General features: G+C 38.0%; 1 protein-coding gene across 3 annotated transcripts in view; it reads left to right on the top strand.

The window, feature by feature from the left end:
- The first annotated feature begins 7,021 nt into the window (after positions 1 to 7,021).
- LOC125670041 (uncharacterized) overlaps positions 7,022 to 15,167 on the top strand; it is a 56,390-nt gene continuing 48,244 nt past the window's right edge. Inside the window, exons 1-2 of one of the 3 annotated variants that reach the window (XM_048904953.2) lie at positions 7,022 to 7,094; positions 9,143 to 9,252. In XM_048904953.2, coding sequence (XP_048760910.1) covers positions 9,147 to 9,252 — 106 coding nt within the window. In that variant the 5' untranslated portion in view covers positions 7,022 to 7,094; positions 9,143 to 9,146. Of the gene's footprint in view, positions 7,152 to 7,193; positions 7,301 to 9,142; positions 9,253 to 15,167 lie in introns of those variants that run through there. The other 2 variants (XM_048904954.2, XM_048904955.2) reach the window with 2 other exon arrangements.

The following is a 15,167-nucleotide window of genomic DNA, read 5'->3' as shown; positions in this document are numbered from 1 at the left end:
ACTCTCTATTTTGTATTGCTTATGGGAGTTATGAGATTGGTGACTGTTTGTTATCTTCACCTTTCATCATGTATACGCAGCAAGATGTGCACATACAGTCGTTTGCCTAGTTCCGGATCACATTTTCATTAACGATTGCTAGCGGTATAATCCACGAAGATACTGTTGGTTTTAATCGTCTTGTGAGAAGATCAGAAGTTACTAAAATGAAAAATAACTAAAATTACTTGAAAATCGTGGTAAATATCACCGGCCTTTGCATTTTCCATAACCGTGTTCATAGGTCAGTTCCGAATAACACTGCCAGTTCCGAATCACGGAGATGTTTGAAACGACTGCAGGCCGATTCGAACTTTCACTGACCCGATCAGACTTTCAATCGGTCCGAAACTTTAAATCGGTACGTGTGTATGTTTATATCGCTTAATATATACCTAGTTTTTGTAGAAATCAAATCAAATCAAACAAAAGTTTAAATTGATCTTTACATTATTGACGTTATATATATTGAACAATAGTCAAAGCTTCACATTTAGGCATTGGCATAGCCAAAATTGTGGCATTCAAAATTCTATTAATCAACATTAATAATTATATTTCTCTGAATGTGTCTAAATGATCTAACGTTATATCTACCGGATAACAATCCTTCGGCATTTTCGTGTGAAGTTGACGAGGTTGGGAAGAAAAAATAATACAGTCATACATGTATATTAATATGCTTAAAATTGAATTGACTACAGTATACTTTTAAAATATCAATTTCAAGATGTAAATCTACAATCTACATGCAATACATAGTATATTTACTGTCCCGATTTTCTCATTTTAAAATGTATTTACGGGGGTGGGGGGTGTATCCATTTTGGTAATCGGGGGAAAAAATAGTTTATTGTGTTTATGAAGAAAAAAAATGTGTGCGTATTATATCTGACACTACTTCAATCTATAAATCCAACAGTACATTTAATATAAAACTGAGATATTGCTCAAACTTTAAAACTAAGTTCAACAAATCGCGTATGGCAGTAGTTGACACGACTGATCCGGAATTGGACAAGCAGATGGTGTCTCTTTGGTAAGGTATCTCAACTACAGTAATGCATTCACTGAAGAAATATTCATTGATGCATTTGCTGAAAGATATATCAATTAAATGCATTTATTTTTTGTGCAGAAAACTTGGTTATTCTTTAGCTACAGACAACTTTTCCCTCCAGCACGATTTTTTCCCAAGCGTGTACGATGTCGAAGTCCAAATGTTTTAAAGAAGTGTGACAAGTAATAAACCTGAGTTGGATAAAAATTACAACAGTTTTGTATCCCTCAGTAATCATTTTCAATGTGGGTTACCTTTCTAAGTAAAATCCATTTCCTTAATTAAGTATTTCTTAATGATAATTACAAAGTGATTCGGAACTGGCAATGATCCGGAACTGGGCAAAAGACTGTACATATATATCAAGAATGAATATGACTTTCAATGTATACACATATATGTATTAAAATAAAGTTTATGGTTGATTTATTTTCTAAGAAAATACAACAATATCAGCACTTCGGGTTTAGCGTAGATAACCCAGGACTGGTTGTATTTGTGAAAAAGCGTACCGAATCCGCGGAAATCAAAGTGCTATTCCTGAAGAACAATGCGCCAGCGTCCTCTGTTCTAGAACTTCCACGGCAGGAGGATTAACAGAGGAGAGGCGACGATATTGGTATCGGTTTGTTCGCCACCTAGTGAGACCAGATGTCCCGCTCCCGAGGAGTGACGTTTAGTCGTCGTATTAAATTGACGTCATGATCACCTATTAGTTGAAAGTAAGTAAATTTTATTTATTTAAAGTCGACACTGTGTACAAGTAACAACAAAGAGCATGAGCTCTACAGAGCTCTTAAACCGACTATCACAGACAAAATAAAATACAAATATCACAAGGTAAGCATGCAAAAACACATATACATATCTACACGCATACTATATAAATAGACAGTTTCAGACGTTAAGAATTAAATACAAATCAACCAAAAACGTCTTTCGAACACTATGAAATTTAAGCACTAAATTCAAACCACAGCATTAAGAATTGTTAAGAAGCACTATAACTGTTATAATGTAAAATAAGGAAAAACATAATAATAATAAATAATATATAGCAGTTTACAGTAAATAAGTTACAAAGTATACCAAAAAAAAAGGGGGGGGGTAGAAAGATGAAATAAAAATGAATCTTTCAAAAGACAGAACAAAAAATTAAAAATTAAACAAAAAGCAAAAATTGGTAGTAATGCAGATAAAAGGCTGCAAAATTTGCATAAAACGAAACAGCAAACTAAAACAGTATATAAATTTCATTCATGAGCCATGCACCTCCACACCCATTGTGTACACACAGGTCACGTGCTACTCACATCAGTTAGTGCTAGCTTGATGACGCGACCTCTAATTATAGAATGCCTCCACACCGCGTCCTCGACAGGAGCTGAATCAGCGAATGTAGGAAAAAAAGTCACGGAAAAAAGGTCACGGATAAAAAGTCACAGGAAAATAAGTCACAGGAAAAAAAGTCACAATATACATTTTGTATAAAAATCACATAGATGTAGGAAAAAAAGTCACAATGTATATTTTGTATAAAAAAAGTCACAATATATATTATATTATATGTATAGGGAAAAATTCATAGTATATATTTTGATAGAAAAGGGTCACATATACAAAGGGGGAGAAAGTCACAGTATATATATTTTGAAAGAAAACTACATGTATATCTAGAAAAAAAAGTCAATTATATAAGGAGAAAAGTTTTACTTAAATTTGATTCAAAGTTATAAGATTCTATGTTTTTTTTTAATCTCTTGCAACAGAGTTTATATATTTTAATGTTAAAACAAACAAATAACCCCAATAAAAAGTAATTAACTTTTAAGTATTTACAACAGGTGTTGACAGGGACTGTTGAGATTAATTAGTGGCTTCACAAGGCACCTTTCCCCTTTTCTAGACAGTGTATTTCCTGTATAAGTAGACAAAATGGCATCAATTTACAATATTTGAAGCCATACATAGGATGAAGGAAAAAATATGTTAGTGGTCATAGGCACTCTTTATACATATTGTGACTTTTTTTCCTGTGACTTTTTTTCTTACCCAGATTGTGACTTTATTTCCTGTGACATTTTTTTTCCCGTTTACCGAATCAGCAGCCCCCCCCCACCCCTCCAAGTGTCTATGAAAGTTCTAAATTTCCCTTATATGGTTGGGTAAGGAGTTCCACAGGGTGGCGGCTGCATAGTTGAATGACCTTTTGCCATACCTAGTAGTTCTTGGTCTTGGAAGTTCCAAGGTCACCTTTGATTGGTTGCAATATCTTTACGACAATCAATATTGAAACAAAAGTAGGAATCGAAATCAATGTATCCCATTCTGAATGTGGAGCAAGTACTTCCTGTTTGTTGCACCCTTTAGATCCCACGGGATCACGTGATTAATTAGGGTATAAAAGCAGCGCCATCAGAGCTCTTAGTGAGTTCCAGACTGAAGTCGACCAGAGTTAGTCCTGTGTACAGCTTAGGTGAGAAATCAAACTTGGTTAACAAGTCTTACGTGCCTGTATAAGGCTTTCGAGACTTTGTTGTTTTTATTACGAAAGGTGTGAATGCTATTTCACTTAGTTAGAAAGTGCACGCGCTCCAGGACTGAATAGGATATTTGTACATATTTTTAATTAAAATACTTGATTGAGAGCTTTATCATTTATTTCATTATTCCTCAAATTGCTCAGACAGAGCAACCGAATCTTCGAACCCAGAAACGTTACATAAATTTGGTGGCAGCGTCGAGATTCGGTGAGGAATATTTGTTTTATACATCTAATCAATTTTAAATTAAACACCTACAATGGACGATATGGTGGATGAGGAAATTTAATTCCTGGAGAAAAGCTGCGAGCAACTGCGCAAAGAATTAGAGAGGTATTCTATCCCCTTAGATAAACGTGCGCAAGCACGCGATTCGGGAATAGCTAATATGGTTGGTGTAAGTGGAGGCCAGGGTCACTTACAGTCATCTACAGCGGATGATACAGTAATATTGCAGAGGAATGAGCGAAGCGGACGCGCTATCGAGGAAAGTACAGACAAGCCTCATGTTACAATGAGGCCTGCCAAAGCGCAAAAGAAAGCTTGCAGAAATGAAGCCGAAATTGCAGATACACTGCATAATTATTCTGTTGACGATAATGAGCATAGCTTAATGATAGAAGCACAGCAGACTGCGCGCATGCCACCGATTGCGAGTGCGCCGATATTTGAAAGTGTGCCGTTGATTGCTTGTGCGCCGTCGATTGCGAATGCGCCAACATTTGCAAGTGCGCCGACATTTGCAAGTGCACCGTCGATTGAGAGTGCGCCGATAATTGCAAATGCGCCGTTGATTGCGAGTGCGCCGATTGATTACAATGCTCCACTACTGAGTGCGCCAAATACAAGACAGGGAATCGCGCAGGCACAGAGTTTGGATGCAGGTGTCAGAAACTCGCTGAATGTTAAACGGCAGACGGATGAAATAGATCAAACCAATAAAAGTTCAAAGTGCAATATCAAACCTGCAACGTTTGATGGCAATCATTCTTGGCTGGACTATAAATCCCATTTTGACGCATGCACTACCATAAACAACTGGTCAGAGAAAGAGAAAGGTCTTTACTTGGCTGTTTCACTAAGAGGAACGGCACAGGGCGTACTTGGGAATGTTTCAAAAGAAACAGGACACCAGTATGATTTGCTAGTCAAGGCGCTAGAAGAACACTTTGCGCCACCCAATCAGACTGAGCTATACCGTGCGCAGTTAAAAGAACGAAAACAAAGGGCATCTGAGACATTGTCTAAACTGGGACAGGCTATCCGTAGACTAACTTGTCTAGCTTACCCTACAGCGCCGTCGGAAGTTCGGGAAACATTGGGGAAAGATGCGTTCATTGATGCGTTAGTTAATTCGGATATGCGCTTACGCATTAAACAGAGTAGACCCGTAATTCTTAATGATGCGATACGACTTGCAGTAGAGTTGGATGCCTACTATAAAACGGAGAGGCGAGGCGATTTGCGGATGGTTGAGAGTACAAAACGCGATCATGTAAAAACCGCACAGCCATTAGAACTGATAGACCTGATGACAAAGATGCAAACTCAGCTAGATGAATTGGAAAAACAGGTCCAAGATCAGAGTTGGAGGCAAAGAAAACACACATCGCAGTTGAAAGAAAAGAAAACTAGCGATGGGGTGATTTGTTATTATTGCAAGGAAAAGGGGCATATTCGTCGGTATTGTCCGAAACTAAGGAATAAAGACACAAATAAAACCAGTAATAGCCCAACGGAGAAATCAAATAGTGGGAGTGCGCGGCGAATTCGTAGTAAGCGCCGAAGAAATCAACCCATGCAAGGACACGTGGGTGGAAGCACCATGAGCAATGAGGCTGGTATATTTATTGAGGCTGTGGTTAATGGTACACGCACAAAACTGTTAATCGATACAGGGGCTTCATTAACATTACTTTCAAAGAGACTGCACAATATGATAGAGCAGGAAAATCGACCTGAATTAGAAAAGAGTGCGCAGAAAGTTTTCAATGCAAGTGGAAACGCACTATCGCATTATGGAAAAGCAGAGTATCAGATCCGAATAGGAAAGTTTGAAACAATTATTCCAGTCATGGTAACAGACATCACAGTCGAAGGTATCCTTGGCTTAGACTTTTTGAAGAAAGGGAATGGCGTTATAGATCTCAACTCTAACACGTTGAGACTAAACAACAAGGAACAACAATGCGGGACGCATTCCTGGAGGCGTGGGTAATGAAACAAAAGTAGGAATCGAAATCAATTTATCCCATTCTGTATGTGGAGCAAGTACTTCCTGTTTGTTACACCCTTTAGATCCCCCGGGATCACGTGATTCCTCAAATTGCTCAGAATCTTCGAACCCAGAAACGTTACAATATTGCTCTAGATAATATTTGAGGGATTGTTTTCTATAGTCCATACTTTAGTTTAGCATCAAAAAGCAATTTTGAAAAAAAAATGACTTAAAGACCCTAAATTAATACCGTACGGTTTCTTCACGGATCACAGGATGTGGGCGGAGCTCATCTATGGTCATTGTTGCCAGTTGCACAAAAGTTAGTTAAGTTTAACTGAAAGTTAACACTATATAAATGCTCTAGTTAAGATCAGGGGGTTATGTATACTTTTGATATACACAGGACATGTCTCAGGGGCGTCTGCAGAGTTTCTGTGGTGATAGTGTTTGTATAATGGTTGCATCTCTAATGGTAGCTGACACACAGTCTACACCCACCCACCCCCCTTTCTCTCTCTCTCTCTGGCTGAATGAATAATTTCTTTTATAAATATAGAGCTATCATAAAATGATAACATAGATTATTTCAGTAAGTTACAATTTCTGATTGTGTAATTTATAATACATGTATATAGAGGAGAAAAGAATACAATTATATTAAAATTACATTGTTAATAATTGCGAAAATAACAATTGTGGACAGGTCCATGCTATCAAAAACACCTCTCTGAGCTCTGGGGTCCCTCCAGACCCCAGTCTCTGCAGATGTCACTCCACCTGAGATCTATTGTTAAATGTTTGAATGACAGGTGGCTTACCAACTTAAAATTGGGTTTTTAAAGTTTCGTTCATGTCTTTTCTTTTCTCCACATCTTCAGTCAATACTGATATTTCAGCAGGTGAAAAATGTGGACATCGTTTCATAGGCATCTTTTAAAATATTTTGACACCGATTTATCTGAACGCACGGACTTCGTAGCTCCGCTCTGTGGTCACAAGTAAACGCATTCGAATATGTATAGACCAAAAGCAGTGGTGGATTAATTCATTTCTTCACGATCTTATTTTTGGTAGTTTTCGTACCTTGTTCTATTCAGTAATTGGCGTTTTCACGTAATCTTCATCTTGAACGCTTTCGCGAAAAGTATACATTTTAATTTGTCCGTATACGACTGTTGATCGGGTTCGATATTCTAGGAGACGACAAATACAGAATCCACTACACGATACGGTGACGGGTTAGTTGGGTAACGGTCTACCAGCTAAACAAAGTATTCTGCTATTCACTGTGCGTAGTTGATAATAACTATTTCATATATAATTTGTACCATGACTTTGAAATTTAAGCGTAAAGTTATACAATACCTGTCTCCGTACAAATCTTGAATTTTCTCAGTATTTTGATGGACAGGAACTATACAGTACCTGGCCATATAAGTATGTTCCCCAAAAAATTCCACTTCATATTTCTTACAAAACCATATATTCTCAATTAATTTTCCTGGACTCATTTCTTGATCAATTTTGATGAAATAAAAAGCACCTGATCTCGGAATTATTTACAGTATCTAACTATCATCTAATCACTAATGATTTCAGAATTATTACATCATAATCTACGAGGGTGAGTCAATAAGTAACCAGCATATCCCATTGCCTTGTTTCAATACATATTTTATAACTGGGCCGGGTACAAAATTGCATGTGTATCGCGCCATTCTTTAAAAAGATATTGAATGTCAAACATCATCTAAAGTTGAGTACGGCCGTGCTATAATTCGGTACTTGTATTTAAAAGGTAAAACAGGCAAGGAAATGCACAACGAGTTAGCCGATGTTTATGGGTCTTCTGCACCATCTTATGCACAGGTTAAATTCTGGGTAGGGGAATTCAAATGCGGTAGAACGTCTTTAGAAGATATGAAGCCAAGTCTGGATGCCACTGACGAAGAAATGTGTATGAAAGTTTGGGATTTGGTATACTCTGATAGGCGAATTCAGGTGGAAGAAATGGCACAGGCATTAGGCATTTCACATGGTAGCATTTCAACAATCTTACATGATAGTTTACAGGGATTTATCTAGGTTGTTTTTACTACCGGTAATAGGTACCTTACCCCCTTGGCAATAAATGGATATTTCCCCTTCCATAGATAAAAAATACCCTTCATTTGTAGAAACTTCACAAAATTGTATAAGAGTTTTCAACAAAAATCTTTTTTTTTTTTATATTCTAAGTCATTTTCTACAATTGTCAGACTTACAATATAGATAAAAAGTAATCAATCACTTTATATGGCAGTTATAATCTGTGAATATTATATTCCATGGATGTCCCCCATCCCCTTGAAGCTCATGACTACATTCTCAAAATTTCTCCATAAATATAAAATGGGTAGCAACAACTAAATGCCGGATAAAACCCTGGTTTAGGTATGCACAAGCTAACAGCTTGTTGGGTCCCCAAATCCCATAGTTAGCGATGAGCAAATGGCAACCAGAGCATCAGTATGCAGCGCCTTGTTGAAGCGTTTTAGGTCAAAAGATGATTTTCTTGGCGTCCGGTGACTGTATATGAGACTTCATTATTATGGCAGAGCCAGAGAATAAAGATCGGAGTCGTCAGTGGGTAGGGCAGGTCAGGAGTGTACTATGCAAACTTGCTAGACCAACTGAGAATCGCCATTCGTCAAGTTGAACTCTCTAAAGGTGTTTTGCTGCAACAGGACAATGCGGGAGTCCACACCTTCAAAGTTGTATTGGATGCTGTAGAACGAAACAGGTATGATTTAATACCACATCCTGCCTATTCGTCTGACCTAGTTCCTAGCGACTTCTTCCTATTCCCAAACTTGAAAAAGGATATCCATGGACGTCATTTTCGATTTGACGATGAAGTTGTGACTGCAGTTGAGGAGTGAGTCAATGGAGAGGACTCTGACTTTTTCAGTTCTGGGCTGATGACACTTGAACACCGTTGGTCTAAGTGGTGGATTTCAACTAGAATTAAGTTAGGATGGTTACTTATTGACTCGCCCTCGTATTATAAAGATATGATAATTCAAATACAAAGTTTCATTAATCATGGAAATTTGAAACTTTGATTATTATGTGCACTATCATCAATAATGAATGTAGTCAGTCTGCATGTAATGATTAAAAGTCCCAGGGTTCTGTAGCATTCTATGTATAGTAGGACTGAATAAATATGTACAATAACATGTCTCTATGATAATTAAGTCAATAAACTTTGCTTCAACATTTTTTTGCTATTGACAGAACGATGAAACATCTAAGACTACTGTCAAGAATAGGAGTTGTCTTTGGCTCAGCTGAAGTAGGTCTTCTGAGTGCATGGACCAAGAGGCGTTGCAGATGTTTATCAACAGGTGATCTTGTGTTATTTAACAATTCCAGGTTACTCTTATAATTTACTGTCATCCTAAATAATTACATTGTTTTTTATGCAAGAATCCCCAGTTAAAAGAAAAGATGGAAACCAGTGAAGTAATAGTATTTTTACATTTCAAATATCAGTATCAATATTTTTGAAATGGTTGATTGTACACAAAGTTATTGGTTTATAAAAATAAGATTTACATAATCATATATTGTGTTCCTCCTTCAAAGAAGAGGGGCGTATTGCTTTGCACCTGATATTCAGTAGACCACATGTTATCCGCTCATTATCTTGAGAACCATTCATTTGATCATAATGATATTTCATATGTGGGTTGGTTATGAGTAGAGGAGGACCCCAAAAGGTCACTGTGGACATAGGAAGATACTGACCACTCAACATCTTGAGAACAGTCCAGACATCAAACTTGGTACATTGTATGGACTAGGTGACCCCTATTGATTGTCAAAAGTTAAGGGTCATACTGGACATAGGAAGATACTGTCCGCTCAATATCTTGAGAATCCTTTGCTTGACGGACATCAAACTGATAATCACAAAGTACTACATTGTAAATCATTTCTAAAAAGGAAATGTGTATAAAATATATATGCCCCCTGTGGTGCAAAATTCAGAAGGGTTATACACATGCATCATTTAATTGAATGTATCTGGGAAGAGACCACCGACCTCCCGAAAGTAAACTGGGAAACTTTCTCACTTACCGGCGTGAGCGGGATCTCCCAAACAAAGTTTGGAGACTTATTGTTTTTGCTTGGTTCTTGTTATTCTTCATCGTCAGAAACCCACGGTTGGTCGCTCTACGTTTACCTCCCGTTGGACACACCGCCGATATTTTCGCATAACTCATTAAAATGCATGACCTTGCGTGACTTATTGAGGACCAATCCCGTATGATGGATAAAAGTGGCGAGACTATGAGTTCTGAACATGTGGACCTGTACATAGACTCGTACGCAGTAGTAAACGCTTGGTAACACAGGCTTTTTCCCCCTGTCTATGTAGACACAAATACACCCTCCGCTTCAATAATGTAGATAAAGCATCTCGCTGAAAGTTTTGTAATTTGTCCAACTTAAACGTAGTTAAAATCTTTGCTTCGAAAGCATGTTTTTCTATGTTCCAGAGGACTGGAAATAAGGGGCTTTTTCATTGGTTGAATATCGCAATAAGGAATGGTAAAGCGACCAATTGCATATAGAAGCCGAGACACACTTTCCAGCAAAAATACTGGCGTTTTGCCCCATGGTAGGTAAACATAGAGTGACCGACTGTGGGTTTCCGACGATGGTTATACTTATACATGTAATTCTTCTGCTTCTTCTCCATCTTTCGCTTCTTTCTCGTGCCTAAAACTGTCCTACACCATTCTCCATAACCAGTTGATAAAAGTATTAGATATTCAAGGATATGATAGACCAATGTATCTAGATGTGCAGAAATGTTTTTTTAATGATAAGAGGATGATAAGATCTACAAACTAGAATCAAAGTCAAGCAATTCCAGTGACCTTGACCTTAGATCATAATCTTGGTATTACTTAAGAACTAGGTCTGATACAGAGATGGGATCTTCAGAAATAATAAAAGGATGATGGGATCTACAACTTCATAATGTCAGTTCATATTTATGTAGCAATTATCACCTGGATATGGTGTTTGTATCTCTCAACTGATTCGATACGCAATTAAGAGCTTGTTCTGCATATGGTCAGTTTTTAAATCTAGGCAGGCTAATGACAAAAGTTGATGGTGCAGGGGCTTCAACAGTCTCGTTTAAAGTCAGCATTTCGCAAATTCTATGGTTGTTATAACGATTTAGTTTGCCAATACAACCTATCATTGGGTCAAATGCTGTCTGACATGTTTCATACCGATTGTAAGACAGTTCTTGGCACACTGAATTTGACTATGAATTACTATGTTTACCTGATGAAGATATAGGGCTCATGGCGGATGTGACCGGTCGACAGGGGATGCTTATTCCTCCTAAGCACCTGGCACCTGATCCCTCCTCTGGTGTGTCCAGGGGTCCGTGTTTGCCCAACTCTCTATTTTGTATTGCTTATAGGAGTTATGAGATTGATCACTGTTCGTTATCTTCACCTTTCATGTGTATAAATACCAGCTACAAATTGTGTCTGGGCTGTTACTGTTTTGTCTTTTGCGGTAGGCTTTTGATATTTGACATACAAGTACCGATAAATGATCATCTCATGTAGATGTGCTGGGTACCATGGATAGTGACCTTTGATCTTAAACTTTTATGTTCACACAATTTTATAAGCTTTTATGGGTAAATTCCTCTAGCTAGATGTTTTGTATTCCCAGTTTGTGGCGTTGCATTTCCATAGATATTCAGTTAAGCATAATACACATGTTTTAAAGATTCAGAATTAAAACTTATAAGATGGTGTTGTCTACCTCCACCCCTTGTTGGAAATTGCGGGCGAGTCGATTCTGAGGCCCTTGAGGCATTTGATTTGTCTTTTGCCTTTGGTATTTAAGGGCTGAAGCGATTCACAGAAATATCGATACTATTCAATATAAATGCTCGATTCAATGTTCGAATCATTGCCTTGATTTTCGGTTCGATACGTTAATTACAAACAGGTTCAGTAAATAGATCAGGCTTGGCCTGTACTTATTATCTAAATTACCTGCATGAGGGAGAAAATAGAGTCCAATAACATTCAGATTGTTGTTTGCCTTGAGTCTGTAGAAAATGATAATGAACTTTATCGGTTTAAACTACAGAGTACAGGTCCAACAGGCATCTTAACGTTTGGCAGTTTGAAAACAATTTGCTTTTAATGTTATGATGTGAATCTTGGTAATTCAATTTTTCTTCAACGTTATTATTGGTTTCTTTTGTAAATTGTATCGTATTGAAAATATTGAATCGCTACATAAGTATTGCAATATGTATCATATCGTGTTGTATCACCCCGTATCGTTTAGCCTTATTTGGTATGTGGTATACCATGTTAACAGTGTCGCATACCATTTTTGATGACCTTTGACCCTGACCTTTTATGTAAAGGTCAATTAATAGAATTTAGGGGGCATTTTTTTTCTGGACCTTAACCTTTTAGCCGAGTTGCGTAGCAAATCTCGGCTTTTAAATTGGCGAAGAATGGGCGTTCAGTCGGGCGGGCGGGTGGGCGGCGTCCACAATTAGCATATCCGGTCTCTTAACTTTAATACTTTTTGGTGCATCTTTGTGAGACTTACATAACATGATCACATCCAAAAGAGGAAGGTTCCTATTGATTTTGAGGTCAAAGGTCAAGGTCACTTTGTCACTAAATGCCATAGATTTGAGCTTGTCCGGTTTCTAATTTTCATACTACTAGGTGCATCTTTGTCAGACTTGCATATTTTGATGACATCCAAAGAGGAAGGTTCCTATTTATTTTGAGGTCAAAGGTCAAGGTCCCTTTTTCACTATATACTGTAGATTTGAGCTTGCCTTTAACTTTTATACATGTACTTGCTGGTGCATGTTTATCAGACTTCAAATCCTGATGACATTCAAGATTCATGTTGCTTTTGAAATCCAAAAGTCAAGATCATTATCACACTAAATACCTATTGCGGCCATTCAAAGCTTTATATTTATAAACTATATTAAATACGTGCATGTTTTTACTACGTGAATGCAAGCGTGCATAATTTTCCAAACTGCAACTCTGCCATATGCAATCTTTGATGCGTTTTAGCAATTTTTTAAATTTTTATTTTTATTTTACATAGGCCTTTGATATTTGGTATGTGGGCATACCATGATGATACAGTGTCAAGTGCCATTTTAATGACCTTTGTCTTTTATGTAATAGTAAACTATTAGAATTTTTAGGGCATTTTTGTTGTCCAGACCATAGCCCTTTTTTGACATAGGCCTTTGATATTTGGTATGTGGGTAAACCATGATAAGACAGTGTGTCACAGGCAGTGAAAGCGAAATGTTGTCGGACCGACGGACATGTCAGGTAATTTGACTCTCGGTCCGGTAAACTTCGTTATATTTCCGGTCCGAATGTCCGGTGACTTTCCGGCAACAGTTTCGGAAACTACGCAGCATTCCCCCCCCCCCCCCCCCATATATAATTGGTACCGATAAACGGTACCATTCCCAATGCCACAAACTGTTGATTTTTCCCAATTTTGAGACTAAAAATTCCCAATTCACTTGCCACCAGTGGGTAGAAAAAAATCGCTGCTACGTTTCGACTTTCAGTTCCGTTTATATAAAAAAAACCCATACAAAAACGGCAACATGTTCCAATTAAAATGGAACAGTAATGTATCATAATCAAAGGCTGTCCGGATTCCACACAAAATGTCTAAGGAAAATATGCAAGATTTACTGGCCCAGGAAAATATCAAACAAAGATCTATATAAAAGAACAGGGCAGAAAGATCTAATCACAATGATTAAACAAAGACAGTTTAGTTGGCTTGGTCATGTCATCAGAAAAGGAAACGAATCCATTACAAAAACAGCACTTAAATGGACTCCAGCAGAAGGAAAGAGAAGCAGAGGAAGACCTAGAGAGACATGGAGAAGGACTATAGAAAGTGATATAAAGAAGATGGGGAAAAACCTGGAAGGAAGTAGAAAAGATGGCTATGGACAGAAACAAATGGAGGGGTCTGGTATCAGCCTTATGTGCCACCGGGCATGAAGAGGATAGATAGATAGATAGATATGTTCACAACACTTCTCGTTGTTCGAAGCATTTATACATATTGGCGAATGTTATGTACCATAAGTCTTAATTTACCACTTTAAAGAAGATCCCTAAAAACTTTTTTTTTAAAACCATGGAAAATGGAAGGGGAGACATCAGTTTTAGTTAATCTCGGCTGAGATTCGGTGTGGCTGAATATTTGGACTGATGCCTTCATTGAATCTATAGTACACCCTAAATTGTCGCCCGTCCTAAATCGTCGCCCGCCAATATTTATACCCCCCGCAACAAGTTGTGGGGGGGGTATACTGGAATCGGGTTGTCCGTCTGTCTGTCCGTCCGTCTGTAGACGCAATGGTTTCCGGGCTCTAAAGCATTATTCTTTCCACCTACCGTCACCATATCATATATATGGACTACCCACGGGATGAAGATGTTCCCTATCGATTTTGGGGTCCAAAGGTCAAGCGCACTGGACATCGAAGTAGCAATATGGTTTCCGGGCTCTAAAGTGTTGTCCTTTCCACCTACAGTCACCATATCATACATATGGACTACCCATGGGATGAAGATGTTCCCTATCGATTTTGGGGTCCAAGGTCAAGTGCACTGGACATCGAAGTAGCAATATGGTTTCCGGGCTCTAAAGCGTTATCCTTTCCACCTACAGTCACCATATCATACATATGGACTACCCATGGGATGAAGATGTTCCCTATTGATTTTGGGGTCAAAAGGTCAAAGGTCACGTGCACTGGACATCGAAGTAGCAATATGGTTCAGTTTGTCATGCCATTTGTTTTATACACTCAGAAAAGAAGTAGTTTATACCTATTACCAATTAACGCCCTTTGGGAGATTGGGGTAAGCGGGGGGTATTCTTAGTGAGCATTGCTCACAGTACCTCTTGTTTATTGACGTTTTTAGGATAAATTACACAGAAGTTATTTATTGTACCCCCTCTTATATGCAGGAAGGGGGTACATACATGTAGGTTACACTTGGTCTGTTTGTTTGTCTGTCCGCACTCATCTCTGGTGTTTGTCGACCTATTCAAGCTATTGGGCTGAAATTCTGTATGTAGATTACAAGTGACCCTTTGACATGCCTCCCCAAAAATAAGAATTCTGGAATGAGAGTTTAAAGCGTCGTAAGCTGTGCACAATTTTCAGTAACTCTGGAATATCTCG

This window comes from Ostrea edulis, chromosome 4 (assembly GCF_947568905.1).
Source record: "Ostrea edulis chromosome 4, xbOstEdul1.1, whole genome shotgun sequence".
Taxonomy (NCBI): domain Eukaryota; kingdom Metazoa; phylum Mollusca; class Bivalvia; order Ostreida; family Ostreidae; genus Ostrea; species Ostrea edulis.
This window is presented reverse-complemented; position numbering and strand designations above follow the sequence as displayed.